We start from the raw sequence: 24,056 nt of genomic DNA, 5'->3' as shown, positions 1-24,056 counted from the left end.
TTCTTTCAAATACTTTATCCATATATACACTGTTCAACTTTTGTCTTATATCATGTATAAATATAAGGCCTTATAAAGAGGTTCAAGCCATTTTTATTTATAAGGGTTTTTTTTTTTTCTTTAGAAGAAATGAGCCCAAATTCAGTAGTAGTATCTGGGTTACTGGTTTGTATATGAATGATTACTAAACAAACACAGATGCACTCACACAGACATCACACAGAAGAAGCTCTGAAGTGTTAACAAACTTTACTTTCGCATCCAATGAAGAAGGTTAAGTCTCCTGCCAATAATGACAAAACCAGTTATTCATTATGAAGCCTTAGGTCTTTGATCTGGGTACTAACTATAATTCTACAACTAAAAGAAAAACTGTATATTTAGCATGCTATTTGAAGAGGAAAACAAACAAGAAAAGAGTACCAAATCAAGAATTATTAAACATAGATGATATCACCTAAAAGACAGCTTCAATTTAGAAGCATACCTTCACACCTTGGAAGTGGATGATTCCAATTGCGACTCACTCCATGAAGGCAAGTGAGAGCTGAATTTCCAATCAATGTGTAACCAGGGAAACATTCAAATGAAATGGTTTGCCCCACAGTAAAATCATTGCCGATTACAAAACCATTTCGAAATGGGCGTGGATCAGGACAGCTTTGCAACTGATAGGCTGGAAAAGGTAAAAAGAAAGTTTTTCCGTTTTGAATTTTGAAAGACCAAAGAGTATTATTTACAACCTGCAAAATAGATGTAGTGCTGCTTGCAGTTGAATATAAATAGTAATTCAGGTTTATAATAAATGATATCAGTGCATGATATGAATTTCTTATGTATAATTTTCATATTAAATTTTTAGTACAATTTATTAAGATGCATTGTTTTTTCTCCCACTTATGAAATCTATCTAAATTATAAGTTTTAGTGAAAATGTAAATTACCCTATAGCCATAATTTTAATCAAACATATTCTGATCCCTTTACCTATAATGCAACTGCTTCCTGGTTCATTGTATGTACATAAAATAAAATAAATATGTGTGTAAGCCTAATTCTGAGCCTTTCTGAACCTTTTTTTAGCTAATTTTTCCTCTAAAAGAAACAAACCACACTATCTCTCTATTGAGTTTCTCCAAAGAAGTTATTTAACAATATAAAGTATTAGGAAACAAATTTCCTTCTAATATAAATTTTGCACTTCAGTTATCATGATATTTTTGGCACTGTACTGTAACTGTTTATTTGTTCATACTACTCTTGTTCTACATTCTGCATGAGATCAAAGTTCCTGTTTTTTTATCATTGTATCTTAAAAGCCTTGCTTATTGCCTTTCACATAGTAGGTCCTTAATAAACATTGTTGAATAAATTTTGAACCTATAAACCGTACATATACTCATATCGTATTAATATTTGAGACTTTATTTTTAAGAAGTTCAAAATCACATTATAATTAATAAAATTTAAATTACCAGCAGAGACTACTTTGCTACTGACCATTAAATTCCTTTTATAAAAAACTTTTTTTATTTTTTAGTAATTCCAAAATTACACAAAGGTTTCAAGATTAGTAAGAACTCCAGTATGCCTTCAGCCACGTTTTCCAATTGTTAACTCTGACACATTTTCTTCATCATTCTCTCTTCCTCCCCCCACCCACCCCCGTCTATATATACATCTATATATATATATATATATATATATATGTATGAACACACTTTCTTCTTTCCAAATTAGTTGAGAATAAGTTGACCCATCACTGCTACTTCATAAAGAAAAGGATACTTCTATGTAACCACAAAATTGAGAAAATTAACGTTGAGACCATTAAATTCTAAATTCCCAAAATCAAAAACTTATATTTAAAGCTGAATAAGCTACCATAAATTGCTTATTAAAATATTACTCTAATTTTTAAATTAAAGGTTTCAGAATTAATGAACAGTCTTTTAAAGATATTTGGTGCTTTTATTCTAATTTTTTTCATTTGAATTAATATTCCACAAACAAAATATATCAAAACCAAAAGAATCATGTCAATTGAAGACAAACGTATATCATTTGATCATTAGGAGTTGGGATATATTATTCTATGAAACAAACACTTTCAATTTTCACTCACATGTAAAAGATAATTTTTTTCCAGTTTTATTGAAATATAACTGGGATATAGCACTGCATGAATTTAAGGTATACAATAAAATGATTTGATTTAGATGTATTGTGAAATGATCATGATATGTTTAGTTAGCTAATCTTGAATAGGGTAAGACTCATAGACAAATGTATGATCCTGTGATATTTTATATAATATTTCACCTTTCTATGCTATTTAGTTTAATAAGGATGAATAAGAAATAGATTTTAAATGTTCAGGAGGAAGTTCCCATCCTAATATCATATATAATACAGGGCTTAACAAACCCAATAACGTTGCCAGTAATAACGTTAACTTTGGAACCAAGTTCTTTAGTAGAAGGGTACACTTAATTGTATACTATGCCTTTTTCCAAAATTCAGAATGTTTTTAAGGTCTAATCGCAAAATCATCTAAAAATAACATTGATTCTGTGAATCTGTATCAATTAACCTATATCTCAAAAAAATGTCATTAGCTCAACGATATAAATTCAGTAAAAGAAGATACAGTTTTAAAATTCAGTGTACTTGTGTCAATCAAGATGGTTGTGTGGGAAGATGTGGAGTTAGCATCTCCCCACAACTAGGGTGCCTGCCTGCTGCTAATGGGGGACTCTGAGGCCCAAGGAGATAGAAGGAACCCCCAAGTGAACCAGTAGGACGTGGGGGGACTGAGTGGGGAGAAGAAGTGGAGGCCAGACAGGATTGGCACCCCGAGGCCAGGGAGATCAGAAGAGGCAGGCGGGAGGACTCTCTGGGAAGGGCGGGAGAGGAGCAGTGGGCGATCGCCTGGCCCACTCAGGCTGGGGAGCCTGTTGAGCATCCAAGCCGGTACCCCCCCTCTAAAGCCCCCTCCAGGCCACCTGGGTCTTTGGGGGCATAGGAGGGAGGCTGGGGAGATCAGTAGAAGAAGGCAGGAGGAGCCATCCAGGAGGAGTGGGAGAGGAGCGGAGGGCGATTGCCCCGCCCACTCGGGCCCAGGGAACCTGCTGAGCCCTCAGACCCATCCTCAGCCCTCCAAAGGCCCCTCCAGGTTGTGTTGATCCTTGGGGACATAGGAAGGAGGCTGAGTGGAGAGCACGAGAGGCAGGCAGGAGGGGCCCTCCGAGAAGAATGGAAGAGGGATGGAGGGCAATTACCCCACCCACATGGCCCAGGGAGCCTGCTGAGCTCCCAGGCTGGTCCCCTGCCCTCCACAGCCATCGCCCCCGCCCCCCTGGCCCTATTTGTCCTGGGGGTATAGGAGGGAGGCTGGGGAGATCAGGAGAGGCAGGCAGGAGGGGCCCTCCTAGACTGGAGGAGCAACAGAGGAGGGCATTTGCCCTGCCCACTTGAGCCCGGGAAGCCTGCTGGGCTCTCAGGTGAGGTTCCCTGTCCTCTGAGACCAGGAGTGGGCGGCACACCTGGGTCCCTTCTGTTCCTTGAGCCTAAGCCTCACTCCCCACTGCCCCCAGGGCCTATCCAGACCTGTGGGTCCTAAGCATAGGCCCACCCACTGCCCAAACCTTGCCCTTGCTTAGGCCCCACCCTGCACAGCCAAGACCTTCCCCTCTGCCTTTTTTTTCTTTCTTTTCCTTCCTCCTCTTTTTTACTATTGTGGTACTGATGTACATTCTGGATGTTGATTCATCTATATTTTTATTTTTATATTCATTCTAAAACATCTGTTAGTTTCCTAGTCTAATTTTATTTTTCACTTTGTTATTGTTCTCTCTTTTTTTTTTTGCCACCCCATGCAGCTTGCAGGATCTTGGTTCATGAGCTGGGGTCATGCCAAAGCTCCCGCAGCAGGAGCTCCGAGTCTGAACTGCTGGACTAACAGAGAACCTCAGACCCCAGGAAATATTCATCAGAGTGAGGTCTCATGGAGTTCCTCATCTCAGCACCAAGACCCAGCTCTACCCAATAGCCTACAAACTGCAGTGTTGGAAGACTCAGGCCAAACAACCAGTAAGACAGGAACACAATGCCACTCATAAAAAAAGAAAAAAAAAAAAGAGACAGCAAAAAATATGTCACAGATGAAGGAGCAAGGTAAAAACCTACAAGACCAAATAAATGAAGAGGAAATAGGCAATCCACCTGAAAAAGAATTAAGAGTAATGATAGTAGAGATGATCCAGAATCTCAGAGGTAGACTGGAGGCACAGATTGAGAAAATAAAAGAAATGTTTAACAAAGATCTAGAAGAACTAAAGAACAAATGAACAGAGATTAACAACACAATAACTGAAATGAAAAATACAGTAGAAGGAATCAATAACAGAATAACTGAGGGAGAAGAACGAATAAATGAGCTGGAAGACAAAATGGTGGAAATAATTCCTGATGAGCAGAATGAAGAAAAAAAGAATGAAAAGAATTGAAGACAATCTCTGAGACTTCTGGGACAACACTGAACGCACCAATATTCGAATTATAGGGGTACCACAAGAAGAAGAGAAAAATAAAGGGTCTGAGGAAATATTTGAAGAGATTATAGTCTAAAACATTCCTAACATGGGAAAGGAAATAGTCACCCAAGTCCAGGAAGCACAGAGAGTCCCATACAGGATAAACCCTAGGAAAAACATACCAAGACACATATTAATCAAACTAACAAAAATTAAGTTCAAAGAAAAAATATTAAAAGCAGCAAGGGAAAAACAAAAAATAACATACAAAGGAATCCCCATAAGGCTATCAGCTGAGTTTTCAGCAGGAACTCTGCAGGCCAGAAGGGAGTGGAAGGATATAAAGTGATGAAAGAGAAAACCCTACAACCAAGATTACTCTACCCAGCAAGGATCTCATTCAGATTCAATGGAGAAGTCAAAAGCTTTTCAGACAAGCAAAAGCTAAGAGAATCCAGCACCACCAACCCAGCTTTATAACAAATGCTAAAGAAACTTCTCTAGGTGGGAAACACAAGTAAAGAAAAACACCCACAAAAACAAACCCAAAGCAATTAAGAAAATGGTAATAGGAACATACATATCGATAATAACCTTGAATGTAAATGGATTAAATGCCCCAACCAAAAGACACAGACTGGCTGAATGGATACGAAAACAAGACCCATATATATTCTGTGTACAAGAGACCCACTTCAGACCTAGGGAGACATACAGACTGAAAGTGAGGGGATGGAAAAAGATATTCCATGCAAATGGAAATTAAAAGAAAGGTGTAGTAGCAATATTTGTATCAGATAAAATAGACTTTAAAATAAAGACTGTTACAAGAGATAAGGAGGTACACTACATAATGATCAAAGGATCAATCCAAGAAGAAAATATAACAATTATAAATGTTTATGCACCCAACATAGGAGACTTCAATAAATAAGGCAAATGTAAACAACCATGAAAGGAGAAATCGACGGTAACACAATAATAGTAAGGGACTTGCAAACCCCACTTACACCAATGGACAGATCATCCAAAGAAAAAATAAATAAGGAAACACAAGCTTTAAATGACATATTAAACAAGATGGACTTAATTGATATTTATAGGACATTCCATCCAAAAACAACAGAATACACTTTCTTCTCAAGTGCACATGAAACAATCTCCAGGATAGATCACATCTTGGGTCACAAATCAAGCCTCAGAAAATTTAAGAAAATTGAAATCGTATCAAGAATCTTTTCTGACCAAAACGCTATGAGATTGGAAATCAATTACAGGGAAAAAAGATGGTAAAAAGCACAAATACATGGAGGTTAAACAGTGAGCTACTAAATAACCAAGAGATCACTGAAGAATCAAAGAAGAAATTAAAAATACATGGAAACAAATCACAACGAAAACATGATGACCCAAAACCTATGGGAATCAGCAAAGCAGTTCTAAGAGGGAAGTTTATAGCAATTCAATCTCACCTCAAGAAACAAGAAAAATATCGAATAAACAACCTACCCCAAATTTAAAACAACTAGAGACAGAAGAACAAAGAAAACCCAAAGTCAGTAGAAGGAAAGAAATCATAAAGATCTGAGCAGAAATAAATTAAATAGAAATGAAGAAAGCAATAGCAAAGATCAATAAAACTAAAAGCTGGTTCTTTGAGAAGATAAACAAAATTGATAAACCCTTAGCCAGACTCATCAAGAAAAAAAGGGAGAAGACGCAAATCAATAAAATTAGAAATGAAAAAGGAGAAATCACAACTGACACTGCAGATATACAAAGGATTATAAGAGACTCCTAAAAAAAACTATATGCCAAAAAAATGGACAACCACAAAGAAATGGACAATTTTCCAAGATTGAACCAGGAAGAATTAGAAAATATAAACAGACCTATCACAAGTAATGAAATTGAAACCATAATTAAAAATCTTTCAACAAACAAAAGCTCAGGACCAGATGGCTTCACAGGTGAATTCTATCAAATATTTAGAGAAGAGTTAACAATGATCCTTCTCAAACTCTTCCAAAAAATTTCAGAGGGAGAAACACTCCCAAATTCATTCTATGAAGCCACTATTCCACTGATACCAAAACTAGAAAAAGATATCACAAAAAAAGAAAATAATAGACCAATATCACTGATGAACAGAGATGCAAAAATCCTGAACAAAATACAGCAAACAGAATCCAACAACAATCATACACTACGATCAAGTGGGATTTATCCCAGGGATGCAAGGATTATTCTGTATATGCAAATTAATCAATGTGATACACCACATTAACAAATTAAGGAATAAAAACTATATGATCATCTCAATAGATGCAGAAAAGGCTTCTGAAAAAATTCAACACTGATTTGTGATAAAAACTCTCCAGAAAATGGGCATAGAGGGAACCTACCTCAACATAATAAAGGCCATATATGACAAACCCACAGCAAACATCATACTCAATGGTGAAAAACTGAACGCATTTCCACTAAGATCAGGAACAAGACAAGGATGTCCACTCTCACCACTATTATTCAACATAGTTTTGGAAGTCCTAGCCACAGCAATCAGAGAAGAAAAAGAAATAAAAAGAATATAAATTGGAAAAGAACAGGTAGAACACTCACTGTTTGCTGATGACATGATACTGTACATAGAAAATCCTGAATATGCCACCAGAAAACTACTAGAACTAATCAATGAATTTGGTAAGGTTGCAGTATTCAAAATTAATGCAAACAAACCTCTGGCATTCCTATACACCAATAATGAAAAATCAGAAAGAGAAATTAAGGAAACACTTCAATTTACCATTGCAACAAAAAGAATAAAATACCTTGGAATAAACCTGCCTAAGGAGGCGAAAGACTTGTACTCAGAAAACTATAAAACACTGATGAAAGAAATCAAATATGATATAAACAGATGGAGAAATATATCATGTTCTTGGATTGGAAGAATCAATATTGTGAAAATGACTATACTACCCAAAGCAATCTACAGATTCAATGCAATCCCTATCAAGCTATCAATGGCACTCTTCAAAGAATTAGAACAAAAAATTTTACAATTCATATGGAAACACAAAAGACCCTGAATAGTTAAAGCAATCTTGAGAAAGAAAAACAGCTTGAGGAATCAGGCTCCCCAACTTCAAAATACACCACAAAGCTACAGTAATCAAGACAGTATGGTACTGGCACAAAAACAGAAATATAGATCAATGGTACAGGATAGAATGCCCAGAGATAAACGTATGCACATATAATCACCTAATTTATGACACAGGAGGGAAGAACACACAATGGAGAAAAGACAGCCTCTTCAATAAGTGGTGTTGGGAAAACTGGAGAGCTACATGTAAAAGAATGAAATTAGAACACTCCCTAACACCATACACAAAAATAAACTACAAATAGATTAAACACTTAAATGTAAGACCAGACACTATAAAACTCTTAGAGGAAAACACAGGAAAAACACTCTTTGACATAAAACAGAGCAAGATTTTTTTACCCACCTCCTAGAGTAACGGAAATAAAAACAAAAATAAACAAATGGGACTTTATTAAACTTAAAAGCTTTTGCACAGCAAAGGAAACCATAAACAAGACAAAAAGATAACCCTCAGAATGTGAGAAAATACTTGCAAATAAAACAACAAAGGATTATTCTCCAAAATATACAAATAGCTCATGGAGCTCCATATGAAAAAAACAAACAATCCACTGAAAAATTGGGCAGAAGACCCAAAAAGACATTTCACCAAGGAAGACATACAGATGGCCAAGAGGCACATGAAAAGATGTTCAACATCACTAATTACTAGAGAAATGCAAATCAAAACTACAATGAGGTATCACCTCATGCCAGTCAGAATGGCCATGATCAAAAAATCTAGAAACAATAAATGCTAGAAAGGGTGTGGAGAAAAGGGAACCCTCCTGCACTGTTGGTGGGAATGTAAATTGATACAACCACTATGGAAAACAGTATGGAGGTTCCTTAAAAAACTAAAATTAGAACTACCATATGACTCAGCAATCCCACTACTGGGCATATAATACACCCTGAGAAAACCATAATTCAGAAAGAGACATATACCACAATGTTCTTTGCAGCACTATTTACAATAGCCAGGACATGGAACCAACCTAAGTGTCCATCGACAGATTAATGGATAAAGAACATGTGGCACATATTTACAATGGAATACTACTCAGCCATAAAAAGGAATGAAATTGAGCTATTTGTAGTGAGGTGGATGGATCTAGAGACTGTCATATAGAGTGTAGTAAGTCAGGAAGAGAAAAACAAATACTGTATGCTAACACATATATATAGAATCTAAAAAAAAAAGAAATGGTACTGATGAACCTAGTTGCAGGGCAGGAATAAAGAGGTAGACATAGAGAATGGACTTGAGGACATGGGGTGGGAGGGGGAAGCTGGGGCGAAGTGAGAGTAGCATCCACATATATACACTACCGAATGTAAAATAGTTGGCTGGTGGGAAGCAGCAGCATAGCATAGGGAGATCAGCTCGGTGCTTTGCGATGACCTAGAGGGGTGGGATAGGGAAGATGGGAGGGAACCTCAAGAGGGAGGGGATATGACGACATGTGTATGCATATGGCTGATTCACTTTGTTGTGCAACAGAAACTAACACAGTATTGTGAAGCAATTATACTCCAATAAAGATCTATTTTTAAAAAATAAATAGAATAAAGAACTAGTGAAAAAAATAATATAAAATTCAGTGTAATTCTCAAATAATATCTAGTGATCCTTGTAATACATTGTGGCACATGTCAATAATATTAATACAGCATTATATCAATAACAGTAACAAATGCTATATCTTTTAGGATTTTATTATGGAAATAGTGAATCTTTTTTCAAGGGCACATTGCCTGAGAAATGTAGTTAATAAAGTTCAGACTCTAGTTTTACCTCATTCAAATAAGAATATTGCCCTGAGAGGTTGAGGGAATTTGACGGCATAGAAAAGAAGATGAAGTCAGGTTCATCAAGCCCTGTGCACTTGCTAGAGAAGGACCACATAGATAGCTCTGAGTCCTCCAGCAGCAAAAAAGAAACTCAGTCAGTTCCCCAACTATTTTTGAAATAATTAGGTTCCTTGAGAACATGGTTAATTTTGAACCAAGAGGTTACAGAAATGATTCCTATTTTATGTAAAGGATGATGTGTGATATGCTGCTCTTAAATTCTGTATGCAAGCATAATACAAACTGTAATCATTTTAGACCCATGTAGTTGGATGTTACAATGTCTATTTTAACTACTCTTAAATTTCCTTTTGTGTATATACTTTTGTTCAGCAAATATTTATTGTGCTCTTACTCTTCTAGGCACTTGAGATACATCAATGAACAACACAAAGATGACTGCTCTGGTGGAGCTCACATCCAAAAGTATCACATACTCGTAAATCAACTATACCTCAATAAAAAATAATTTAATTTATTTATATATATATATAATTTAATTATATAATAATATTACAATTATTATATTATAATTTAATTATAATAAAATACTTTTAATTTAAAATTAAAAAAACAACAAAAATATCACATACTCATTAAATCCTTAATAGTTAGGGCAGATATACAATCAAAGTTTAAGTTAATTTTGATTAAATATTACAGTCATTGGAACTGCATTGTTTGTGTAAAATATCATCATAACTTTAAATATTTAATTTTCAATCTCAGACTTTTAAGATCTGAAATAGTATAGTAGAAATAGCTAAACTGCACTAAATATTTACTAATGATATACATCACGATAAATATTTTACATTAATTTTATCATATAAAGTTCAAAACAACTTATCTGAGAGGTACTATTACTAACACCATTATGAAAATGAAGAAATGGACTTGTGCCCTAGGCCACTTAAGACTGAACATAGAGAATCAGCATTTAAGCCTAGGTCTCCCAGCTGTATATTTCAAAGGGATGAAAATCATGCTCAAGGTCATGCAGCAGTTTTATACTAGAAATAGGCCTAATATGATTGTCAAATTATTTATTTTATATTCTCATAGCAATAGAATGGTATCAAGGAAGGTTATGTTATTCCTTCATTATAAAGTAAAAGAAAATAACTTTACATATAGTAGATGAGTACCACAATATATCTTTTCAATATACTCATTCTGGTATAAAAGCAGAGATAAATCTTGCCTATCCACCATGCCTTGCTTGGCTGCCTTGCCTTGACTTGCTTAATTTGACTGTGTATTAAAATTAATTCAATCCTTTTTTCATGGTTAGAATTTTTAAGGCCTCAGAAAGACATCATTTCCTCCTATATAGTTGACTGAAAATAGCATTATTTAAAACTCTTCCTAACTGAAGCTTGCTTTGATTTAGGTTCCTTTTTTTTCTAAAACACAATATAGAAAATGCTTAGAGTTAGATCGTTAATAGCTGTTTGGAAGCTAAAAAGCTTTCATATTTTTATTATTCCTCTCACCTTGGTATACAATGTGGAACCCTTGTTTGTTTTGTGAATAGTCACTGTGAAAATACAAGCTGGTTTCATGGGTCGTGCTAAATAGGGAAGATGATATTTGAGGACCACTAAGTCGGCCAATAACAGTACTAGTTTCTGCAGATCCACTTCTTACTTCCAAATAATCATGTATGGTTTCTGTAGAAAAATTTACAAACTGCAGATGCACACCTAAGGAAGAAAAACAAACATAATGCTACTCTATTTTTTTTTACCAAATTAAATGTACACATATACACAAACACATGCTCGCATTAATGTGCTTAAGATACGTTTCCATTTAAGTTGAGAGGCATACTCTCAAGATCTGGGCCATGGGTCTGCTGTCTGCTCAGGGCAATTAGCTGTGCTATAGTTGAGAGTAACAGAATACTGTTCTCAAATGCCCATTATTTGTCACATGGGAAAATCTCATTTTTACTACATTGTCACCATAGCAAAACTAATCAAGAAAGTGGCTTTCTTGCTCTTTAATACCATTTAAAACTGTATCAACCAATTTTTAAAGATGAAAAGCCACTCAATAATTTGTATTTTGTAAAAGAGCAATTTGAAGCCAAAATATGATTGCAAAGTTTTATATATTAACATAATCAGATTTCACGACTGTGTTAGAAATTAGTCATATACAGGGGATAAATTAACTTCTCCAAAATATCATTTTTAAGCATGTAATTTTCAGCGTGCTCTTTTAGTATTTTCTCATCAGAAGATAAAGCCAAATTTTATGTAATATTCCCAATAAAATCTAGGGGTTATTGCTATATGCTATCATATTACAAAATAGTCTTAATATCTTTATAAACATAACTAGAATATGAGATAGTTAAATATCTCTGGGATGGAAAAAAATAAAATAAAACCTTTATTGATGTATGTTTCCTTAATTCAATTAATATTTGATTTTTACTGAATTTGATGTTTTTTTTCCACAACTACCATTCTGCAAATTGTTAGTAATAAAATCTGACATTTATTGTGTTTTCTTTTTGCTAGGCACTGTTTTAAGTTTTTATACATGCTAACTTATTTAATGCTCATAGTTATGAGAATGAGGAAACTGAGGCACAGAGAAGCTAAATAATATGCTGTTTACACAACATCCTAAAAGAGGTGAAATTCAAATGCAGACATTCTGGCTCCTGAGCTCTTGCTCTTAATAACTAGTGAGGTTCTCAAGTGAAGTCATATTTTGTTCCTGGAAAAAGAGTTCCATGGAAATTTGCTGTTACATTGAAAAAGAGTTCCATGAACAAATAAATTTGGGAATTACTGAAAATATGCTTTAAAATATTAAACACATTCCTGGACAATCAGACAATCTTCTTAAAACTTTCAATGTACTATCTTAATATGTGAGGCTACAAGAAGTGCATATTTTTCTAAAATTTTCCTGAACCCCTTTTCACAAATTATGTTGTCCATAATTGTTTCACAGGCAAGAGAAAATACTTCTTTAACTGTTGATGTGTATTCAATTTTCTTTTAAACATTTATAAATTATCTATTCAAATACATTAGAAGCAATATTTGATTTAGCCAAAACTCAAAGAAAACAGTGGGATTATTTAAATGCAACCAAATCAGAAATGGTCTCATGTTTTCATTTCTAAAATAGAGAGAGATGCATATTCTTTTTAATTTTTAATAAACTTGGTTTTTAAAATCAATGAAGTATTAGCAAGAGCTAAGTTGAAGGTGATATAATGACACTATTGCAAATACACATAATAATTTATTTTAAAATAATTCACTTAGCTCCATAAGTGACATGGGATGAGCCCTCTTAAGTGGCTAGTAAAAGACATAAGGATAACCATACTGTTTCAAATCTATTATTCATTTATTCTCTTTCAATCAAAGGGCATAGGATTTGACTACAACTTCAAATTAAGGGTATTCCCATGTTGTAGCCAGAATAATTCTCATTAGAAAGCCCCCCAGCATTCTACTCTCAGTGGCCTACTGGTCTCCCAAAACCTCAGGCCAGTCATATAGTGTTCAAGTTTGTTGAATTTCTTTAGCTTTCTTATCTGCATTTTTCCATGTGTCAGTCTGTTTACCTAGAATTTCTTTCCTGTTCCTCACAAGCTGACCCTCTTTTATGGGCTTACTCTTACTTATATTTAAAGCCACAGTTCACACATCACTTCCTCTGATAAACCTTTTTTGCATTTCCTGGACTAGGCTGGATGCCTGTGTACAATCCTGTACTCTTTATTATACTTCACTGCAATAACATATTTGACTATTTGTCTCCTCATTGTGACTGTAACTTAACTGGGAAAAGGTACAAAGTCTGTTTTACTATGCATTTTATCCCTAGCACCTAGCACAATACCTGGAGTATAATGTGTACATGCTCAGTACAGAATTGTCAAAACTATGAGTTTCTGTGAATTTATGTAAAACATTTCAACATGAATTTTCGTTCTGAGGCTATAGATGCTTTTGGGTAAATGAGGTACCTAAATTTAATCCTCAGTAAGTGAGATAGTACAGAATATCTTAATTGCTCTAAATCCACCAGGTTTGTACTTTAAGGAGTATCTACTCATCTTATTCTTCTGTGATTTAATGAATAAGTCTATCCTCAATCTAACACTTCTATTTATGCATTTACAGACTAATGGGATATAAAAAAGCTGAAAAAGAATACGTTAGTGACACAAGAGGGAAAATAATTTATTAAATGTAATATATATATAATGCAATATATCCAAACACTGGCAATTGTAATATTAGAATTAGAAAGGTATTACATCTACACAGGTATTTAAATCTAACAGTAGAAAAATTGTACTAATACTTTTCAAATGTAAATCTTATTTATTTACAATGGCAACTGGATTCAATAGATTACCAGAAAATAATTTATCTATGTACTGCTTGGTTTCAACAAGTAGAAAAGAGTTACAGAAGCAATTATACATGAAAATCATGTTGAACTTAATCATTGCCACACACATCTAACTCAGGCTATATCTGTACATATTGATTGGAAAGTATCATAAACTGTATCTATTTATCATCTATGTATGAAATTTTAAAATGCCCATATTCTTTCAATTATCCAAGTACTCCAAATGAAATGTATATAAGCCCAAAGTAAACTATAATTTGTGAATATTTCATAAGTTCTTATTAGACTTTGTTATTTCTTTTTAAGGATGCATTAATGATATAAAAATACTCTTTCACGTGTTTTTAATATACATACCAAAACCTATGGGCAGCTTGACTGTCCACGTGCAATCTAAACTGCTGGGGTAGTTTCCAGGAAACCCAGGGCTGAGGATCACACCACTGAAATCTGACATAGAACCACCACACTGCGCTGCAAGAGAATAGAGGTCCCACTTAAGCCAAAGTACTTTATTGTATTAAAAACAGACTGAAATTATTTCAAGTCTGAATCAAGTGTCTGAGTTAAAACTGGTATAAATTTGAATATTGTCAACTCTCATTCACCATATACTAGTAATCAAATATAATCGATTGACGAGGCATTTTGTAAAATAGCATAAAAGGGTAACATATTTCTTTCCTCAGCAGTAAATACAAGCTAAATCAATTATTGTGCAGAAAGGAGTAGCTCATGTGCAGTGAGTACAATCAAACAAGGAGCACATATCCTTTTCCATAGCGAGCAGTACATTTCTCATCCTGAAGTACTTCTAGAAATGTTGTGATTCATTCAAAAGATAATAAATAGTAAAATCAAGCCAGCAACATACTATATTGATGAGGGATTCATTTTAACAATAAATGAATTCATTTTCCTCTTTTTGTGAGGAGGCTGAAGATTTTTAAGAAAAATATTGGTTTCTATCGGTAATATGCAAGGGATTCACAGACCATCAGATATTGTCTCACTTTATCCTAAAATAATCTGGACAAAAAATAGGGAAGTATAAAACAAGTAAAAAGATGAACCCATGTTTGAGAATTTAGGCATAAATTATGCTTTTTGTAGAATCCGAATTATACTGATTTACAATTGATAAGCTAACCATAAATTATAAGAACAAATAATTACCCAAGTTTTAACTTTTACATGATTAGATAGAACTATTTAACATGTATTAATAGGCCAATTGCATTTTAGAAGCTAATTCTTTCCTCTAAGTATACATTTTTATCATTTTATCATAGAAGTACTAAAATACACATCTCAGTTGAGGGTTGAAGAATCAAATTTCATGACTGCACATCAAGTTTGAAAGGTACCCATACACTTACATACAATTTCATTCATTTATTTATTGTTATGAAGAGCAACATATAGATAATCAAACTTCAGGTTATATATCATAAAGGCAAATTCAGTAGAACAATTTATCAATGTTCTATGTGATATCAATAGCCAGTTTGACAGCTATGTTTAACTATGTGAACTGAATAAATTATGTATAAAGCAGATTTTACTAAGGGGATATATATAACCTTGTAGTTAATGTGCATATAAACCTTTCTTTTGAAGTTGTAATTACCATTGAGATCTAAAGGTACACCTTTATATTTTTCCATCCTTCTCAAATCTCAGTTCATCCATCTTTAAACCAGAACAATTTTCAACATATATAAACCACTAATGTTCACCAATTCATTTTCCTAAAATTTGATTGCCCACATATGTTCATTACAAAATCTGATAATTAGGGAGTGGTAGAGAAAATATTTTGGCCAATGAAAAGTACTTTTAAGTTTCTGGCAAGAATGCAATTGTAGGTTTGTTTTGCTTTATTCTGAATTTTGAGTGAAAGAACACAAGGACTCTTTTGCTTTCTTGCCTTCACTATCTCAAGTGTTTGAGCTGTTCACTGCCCCTCTAATTCTGCTGTTTTCCATCTCTTTAGAAATGAGCTGAAAATCCTGGCCTCTGCATTGTCCACCTTTCTAGAGTGTAAATCCCAAAATCAGAGAAGAAAGAAGGAAAGAATAAAAAGTAAACAGATAATGAAAGAAAAGAAAAAGAATAACAAACCATAAAGGACAAGAAGAAAAATCCAAAAAGTGCATCTGCCTTCAGCTCCGTACTCATGTCTATTTTCTCAGAGACTCTGCAATTTCATGCACCCCTAGGCCTTGATAGAGAATGCTGTGTTTCACCAGAAGTTTCACAGTAGACTTTTTTGAGGCCCATTATACTGTTTTTCTTAAGGACACAACCATAGCATAGTCCTCCGAGATAAAATCATCTTTGATTCTTCCTTCAGATTTGTCTCTATTATGTAAAAATCTCAAGTGACTTTTCTTTCCTTCCATCAAAATATCTGGCAGACTGTTTATTTTCCAGTTCATGAGACTGTAACCTTGATACCTGATGACTAGAGTTTTAAGACATTCTCTGAATCAGCCTCCTGCCTTCAGTTTCTCCTTATGATATGGCCATGATGTCAATTTAGACACTTTGTCTATCAAATATAGTACAAGGTTACTGTCCAAAATTTATAAAATACAAAAAAAAAATGAATACAAAAGAAATAAGAGTGCTCTGGAATTCCACTAGCCATAGATAGCCTGTCTACCTTTATATTCTTTTATTTCTCTGCAGAAAAATACATATGCATGTATATGTGTTTATATGTTTACATATATAATGAAAATAGGATCATACTGTGAATCACTTTAAGCCTTGTTATATTTTACTATATATTATAAACTTTGAGTTATTAAATATTCCATTATAATGTTCACTTCCTTTTTCCCCATTATTGGACCCTTAAGTTATTGCATATTTTCACTATAATAACTACTGCTATGAATGCCCTGTGTATTTCAGGTTCAGTGTTAAATACTTTTATGCATTCTCTCATTTAATTCTCATGATGGGCCTATGAGGTGGACATTACTACCCTATTCAACAGATGAGCAAACAGAATAATACATTTGTCATACATAGCTATTGTACCTTAGCTGAAAATCAAATGAAGATATATTGGACATCAAAATATAAGTATTTAATACAGTTTCATACAAATTTATCCTATATAATAAAATGTAAATTTTCCAGTTTAATTTTATTAAAATATCACTTCCATCCAGTACTTCCCTTGTTAACAATATACAATGGAATACAGGCAATCAAAACGTAGTATTTTACCTAAAAACTGAGCAATTTGTTAACAGTAATAATTGGTGCTAGTAATATAGCAAGATGGAAATTGTCATATCATAATTGAGTGGTATTTAAATTGATACAACCTTCTGAAAGCAATTTGGAAATATTAAAGCTTTTAAGTCGTTATATGCAATGACAGTTAGGAAGGCACATGAAAAACACTTATAAATAAAGAAATGTGTATAAATGTGTAAATGTGTACCAAATGTGTATAAATGTATATCAAAAAGACAAAAAACTAAGCTAACAAAAGAGAGTAACTATACAAATTAGCCTATGCTATGTGCCATAAAGCCATTTTAAAAATCAAATTTTTAAAAACATGTTATGGTATGGGAAATTCTTCTAAGTGAATGTCAAGAGGGAAAACATTATAAAAAATATACATACTGTAGAATCCCAAAACTTTAATTTGTTCATTAAACAATATTTATTGGATGCCTACTTAAGATAATAACTGTTCTTGGCACTGGGGATACAGTAATGAACAAAAGACCAAAACTCTGCTCTCATATCAGCAGAATATATATAGTAATTATTTTGTCCTTTGTACCCTTTTATACTTAATTGGATATACACACACATACAGACCCCACATACATAACACACACACACACACACACATAAATGGCATTATCTGTATATATAAATTTTTATAATAGGCATTATATGTATATATACAATTTTATAACTGGCATTATATGCATAAATGATAATACCTGAAGAAATATATCATTCAAAAAATGTCATCCAATCTAAAGTCTGAATGCTTTTAATATCTTTTGCCAATTAAACACATCTTTACTCTTAAACATTATTTTCCAGTACTCTCCAACAAAAATTGCACACATGGTACATAGGCATTATGGACTGAATTGTGTCTCCCCCCAATATTCATATGTTAAAGCCCTAACTCCCAAATGCGACTGTATTTGGAAATGAGATACCTTCTTTAAAGGAGGTAATTAAGGTTAAATGAAGTCATAAGGATGGAGCTCTAATCTAATGGTATTGGTGTCCTTATAAGAAGAGAAAGAGATAGGAGAGCTCCTTCACAGAGAAAAGACTATGTGAAGATGTAGGGAGAAGATAGTCTTCTACAAGCCAAGGAAAGAAGCTCTCGGAAGAAAACAACGCTGCCAGCTCCTTGATCTTGAACTTCTAGCTTCTAGAGCTGTGACAAAATAAATTCCCGTTGTTGAAGCCATCCAGTCTGTAGTGTTACGGCAGCCCAAGCAAACTAATATAATACAGGTTTGTTCACTGTACATTGGTAGGGTATACAAGTCACACCAATTCTTTTGTTTTTGCCCTTTTTCCTACTCAGAAAGGGTAGTCTTCTTCATTCATTTATCTTAATTACACCTATCATCCAAAACTCTTTGTAAATTTTATGGACTGAATATATTTCCCAATGACTTCAATCAATACCAATCTCATCTTTCTTAAATTCTATCACATAGTCAATGGTATTATTTGACACTAAATTATTCTTATTTCATTTCTTTTATTTCTACAACTCTAAATGGTAAACAAATGTTTTAGTTATGGAGACCATACCTCAAACTTTTTTTTTCCTACTCTACAGAGCCCAGTATATTAGTGGCTGCATACAGACACCAGAAATGAAAAAGAGAAAAAAATGTAAGGTGGATAGAAATAATTGGAAGCTGCATTAAATTAGGACAAAAATTTGGGCCCATACTTTCAAAGCCCCAAGTGTTCTTTTGATACATCCTATATCTCAATTGCCTGACCAATGAAGACATCTCATGGGGTGTCATGCTCCCTTTGGTAGACTCCAGCTTCCTTATCCATTATGGCTCAATAGTAAGCAATAGTATATTTTCCTGATCTATGAGTACTTCTGCTACATCATATTGAGAAAACTCTCTGGGAATCAAAAAACTTAATAACTTTTCTCAATTTGTATTTTTAAGTCATCCATTGATATTAAAGTTTGGGGCAAAAAAAAAGTAAAAATTTAAAATTAAAAAAGAAAAAAAATGTGAAGCATTTATCTCAAAATATAATTTCCATAAAACCTGACAAAAGGTAAACTATATGTTTGAACAACAACATATATAAGGTGTACCTTTAAAATTTGATACAGCTAATAAATGATTTATAGTTCTTTAACTTACCCAAACAAATTGGGATTGGGTAATTCCATCTTCTCACAGGCCCAGGCATGCATGTAATATGAGAATGACCCTATATAAACAAGACAATGCAGTTCAGCACACATTTTTAAAAGTGTAAATATAACATAGGATAGTGAATGATAATTATGAAAACAAACTTAATAATATATTACATTTTAATATTTTTCAACATTACTGGAAATATTAGTGTGATTTAAAACAAGAAAGGTAATTATATACACTTGTGATAAAATATAAAAAATAACAAGCTTTTGGTAGAAAAATTAAGACTCTATATATCACATTAAAACTGTGGTTTTAACATTGTTCTACCAAAACATTTTCTACTAAGGTACTGCAATAATTATATGAAGGAAATGGCCATATACATAGTGATTTATAATAAACTGCAATAATATTCAAGGTGAGATAGATTAAAAAATGATTATAAAATTTTTTCATAAAAAATTGAAAAGTCAACTGAGGTATATTAAATTTTAAAGTCCAGAAAAACTTGATTTCACTTCTGAGACTAATAATTTGGGTTACAAGTTTAAAGACTATAAGTTATTAATTTTTACTTTTCTTTCCTCTAAGGAATTTATTTACTTAACATGTGAAATTCTGACTCAATTTTTTTTTTTAATTTCTTAATTTCTTAATAGGTCTATGCTTTAGGGAGATTTTTATGAGGTCATAAATTGAGACTTTCTAAAACACCTACAAAAGAGTATTAATATAAATACATAAAGTCAGAATATACATTGCAAATCCACAGTTTTAGCAAAACTTATTTGTAGTTGATTTTTACTGATTCGGGGAATTTATTATCATGGAAGTTTCATTTAATGCTTTAAGTATCACTTTCATTTTTATTTCAAATTCTGAAAATCCAGGAGTTCAGTGGTCACATCCAATGTGAACAGAGAGAAAAGTGAACATTTATTTTGATTCAAAAATCATTTTGGGTTATTTGTAAACACAACAAATTTATTCATTCCAGCAATTTCTCTCATGAATATCTCACTGACAAATTGAATAACTTTTGATTTAATGTTAAATTATGCAGCCTGAGATCAATATTGTTTTATAACCTGTGTATTATCAATGATTAGTCTGTTAAAATATTCTGAAAGGGTAATGGAAGTCAAAGCTAAAAGTTTAAAATAGACTTACCTGAAGAGAATAGCCTTGATCACACTGAAAGGATACTACATCACCAACCATGTATCTGTCTCCAATTTTATTCCCACTGCTAGGAGTTTGTGGTTCAGGACAGGAATCCAAACCAATAGCTAAGAATATTTAGTGATAATAATATAAGTAACTTTCAAATGATGAATGCTTAAATCATGCATATTAAATTACCAAAACTGAATATTGGTGTCATTAAAACTAGATTTTACATCGAGACATTAAGAATGTTCTGTGAACAAGATTTAATGGTATATGGTTAGAGCAATGTTCTTTGGAACTTCACCACAAAACTATTTCAATTTTCATGGCACCAACCATTAATTAGCTGTGTGATAATAGGTGAATTCTTCTTTAACTCACAGCTTAAATGTCTTCTGTGAAACAAAACTAAAAATTCCTAAAAAGAAAATCCCTAAATAAAAATAAGAATAATAATTTATTGTGATAATAAAGTGAAATTATATCTGTAAAACATTCTTAGTAAAATGGCTAAAAAAATTATTTGCTATTTTGTCCATATCACCTGATACCTTCTTCTGAGAGGGAGATTATGATATAATTCAAAACACTTCCATTATTTTTACATCAATAACTTATTTTTCAACATAAAAGAATAAAAGCATACAAAAGTAAAAGGTTTTTCTGAAATGATTCATTTAGTTTAGCATTTTTAATTGAAATATAGTTGATTTACAATGTTGTGTTAATTTCTGCTGTACAGAAAAGTGATTTTATATCCTTTTCCAGTATGGTTTATCACAGGATACTGAATATAGTTCTCTGTGCTATAGAGTGGGACCTTGTTGTTTATCCATTCTATATATAATAATTTGGATCGGCAAACCCCAAACTGCCACTCTGTCCCTCTTCCACCCTCCCTCCCCCTTGGTAACCACAAGTCTGTTCTCTATGTCTGTGAGTTTGTTTCTGTTTCATAGATAAGTTCATTTGTGTCATATTTTAGATTCCACATTTAAGTGGTATCATGTGGTATTTGTCTTTCTCTTTCTGACTTACTTCACTTAGTATGATCATCTCTAAGTCCATCTACATTCCTGCAAATGGCATTATTTCTAAAATGATTAATTTAAAGGAATAAAAATTGTTTGATGTTTTTGCCAAAACATTTTTTCAAACATGTGAATGTATTATTATTAAAAACTTTTTATCTTCAATAAGAGCCAATGTTTATTATCTATTTCTTTGTAGTTCACATTTTGAACTAATCTAATACATATTTGAATGGAGGGAGGAAGCAGTCACCACTCCAAAATCATTATATATATGTGTGAATATATATATTCAATATAAATATTCACACTATATATTTATTTATTAAAAAACATTAAAAACTAAGTTCTAAAGTATGACTATATCGTATATATTCCTTCTCTCTTTGACCATGTTATTTCCCTCTGATAGAACACCACCCTCTCCATCACCTTTGTTGTATTTGACATAAACTAATAATGAATAATTATGTAAATAGTTGTTCAATGTTTATCCCCCTCTGAGAATATAAGTTCCAGAAGGGCAGCTTGAAGCACAGAGTCTTAAGCAAGCACTCAATAAACATTCGTTGCATAGATGAATGAATAGTATATAAAAGAAAGTGCATCCCTATTTTATTTCTTAATAAATACAAACGTGTATCTCTGCAAATGGAAGATAGTTTATCTAATAACATAATGGTCAGAGTAGCTAAAAATGATGTCACATTAAAGGATAGAAAATTAAATAAAAGCAGTGACATGATGGAGTTATGGTTAGATCAGGAAGTAAGGCAGTAAAGAGGAGGAGTAAATTGGCCATTTGGGAATGCATTTGAGGCAGTCCTAAAGGAGACAGGGTCATGTAATTCCAATGCCTGGTGCGGCAATTAGCTAGGTCCCTAAACATATGTCAAATCCCATATTTCTTGATTTTTTGTAATCTTGAATTTATAGAACTAGGAAAGATAAGTTACCATTAAGTTGTTACCTACTGTTAAAATTTTAAGGGTTAAATGCCTCACTTCCCCTACTAGATTTTGAGATCCAAGAAAGAAACTGTCTTATATTTACTTTCATCTCATTCAGCACCCACTAATGGGTCTTACACATTAAATTCATCTGATTTCATAGAGTCCTTTTTAAGAATTACTAATCAAAAAAAAGTTATGATGTAAGCATATATGTCTTGTCAGTATGATTTCACTTTCCTTTGGTAAGGACTCCTTAGTTTCTTGGGAGTCCTGAACAGCACATTTATTGCCTTTCACCATTAAGGCCATTTATGTGGTCATTCTTGCTGAGAAGGCCAAATTTAGTACACGTTCATTTCTCTTTTCTTTCTTTCTATCAAGTACTCCATTCAGGGTCATACACACAGAAAACTATTAATATCCATAAGTGGTGATTTCCTCCTCTGGGAGGATAAATAAAACTACGGCACAGGGCTTCCCCGGTGGTGCAGTGGTTGAGAGTCTGCCTGCCAACGCAGGGGGCACAAGTTCGTTCCCCAGTTCGGGAAGATCCCACATGCTGCGGAGCGGCTAGGCCCGTGAGCCATGGTCGCTGAGCCTGCGCGTCCGGAGCCTGTGCTCCGCAATGGGAGAGGCCACAACAGTGAGAGGCCCGCGTACCACGTACCGCAAAAAACAAAAACAAAACAAAACAAAAAAACTACGGCACAGTGATGCCATAGAATATTGAGATATTTTTAAGTGAGATTTTTCCATACTATATACAGACACAGCAAAATATTTATGAAAGAGTTTTAACTTTAAAATGTGATATAAAACTCTATAAACTATGCAATAACAATTTCGTAGGTTAAAAATTCTTATATGCAAATAATCACAGGGAAAAATAACCAAAAGGAAATATGTGAAATATTAGCAGTGGTTATGATTCTTGATATGAGATTATTGGTGATTTTTATGTGTTTTCTTGTATATTCCTGCATTTCTGAAATTTTTATAATGGAATGTAAATAATAAAATCACTTATCTATTAGATGAATTAGTATTAGCAGAGAACTTGGGGGTACAAGAATATACTGCTTTCTATTTTTCTAGAAGAGATTGAGTTGGACCTGCTAATCTGTTTAATATGATTGTCTCAGGGAAGAAACCAAGGTAATGAAGTAATAGATAAGAAAGAGAAGTCACGTTGATGACCTCTCTCATTTTTTTGCATTTAATTATTTTACATGCACTAAAGAAAATAAAGCAGAGATATCTGAAAACGCTACAGTTCCTATTTTAAAGTCATTTGTTAATTTACAAAACAGTGATTAAATAGTTTAAAAAATGTCTTCTTTAATAATTATTTTTCATTTCTTTATAAGTAACAATAGCAATAACATTCATAGGAATCAACAAAGAAAAGGTATTTGTAAAAGTGTTGCAAAGGATTCTCTCCTACTTAACCAAGCCAAACAGCATATTGAGCCATTTTCATCCTTATGAGTGTAAATTTTGTAAAATTATGTCCTTGGCAATCAAAGATGCTCTCTGAGTGAATTTTTTTAATG

General features: G+C 33.2%; 1 protein-coding gene across 1 annotated transcript in view; it reads right to left on the bottom strand.

Annotated features, from left to right (window-relative positions):
- CSMD3 (CUB and Sushi multiple domains 3) overlaps positions 1-24,056 on the bottom strand; it is a 193,120-nt gene that overhangs the window by 47,536 nt on the left and 121,528 nt on the right. Inside the window, exons 4-6 of the mRNA XM_089898585.1 lie at positions 14,296-14,412; positions 11,037-11,246; positions 488-676 (exon numbers count right to left, since the gene is read on the bottom strand). Of these exons, the coding sequence (XP_089754711.1) occupies positions 488-676; positions 11,037-11,246; positions 14,296-14,412 (516 nt within the window). The remainder of the gene's footprint in view (positions 1-487; positions 677-11,036; positions 11,247-14,295; positions 14,413-24,056) is intronic.

The sequence above is a fragment of the Delphinapterus leucas genome, chromosome 17 (assembly GCF_059928025.1).
Source record: "Delphinapterus leucas isolate spDelLeu-1000000601 "Yukka" chromosome 17, BTC_Dleu_Yukka2, whole genome shotgun sequence".
In the NCBI taxonomy this organism is placed as follows: domain Eukaryota; kingdom Metazoa; phylum Chordata; class Mammalia; order Artiodactyla; family Monodontidae; genus Delphinapterus; species Delphinapterus leucas.
This window is presented reverse-complemented; position numbering and strand designations above follow the sequence as displayed.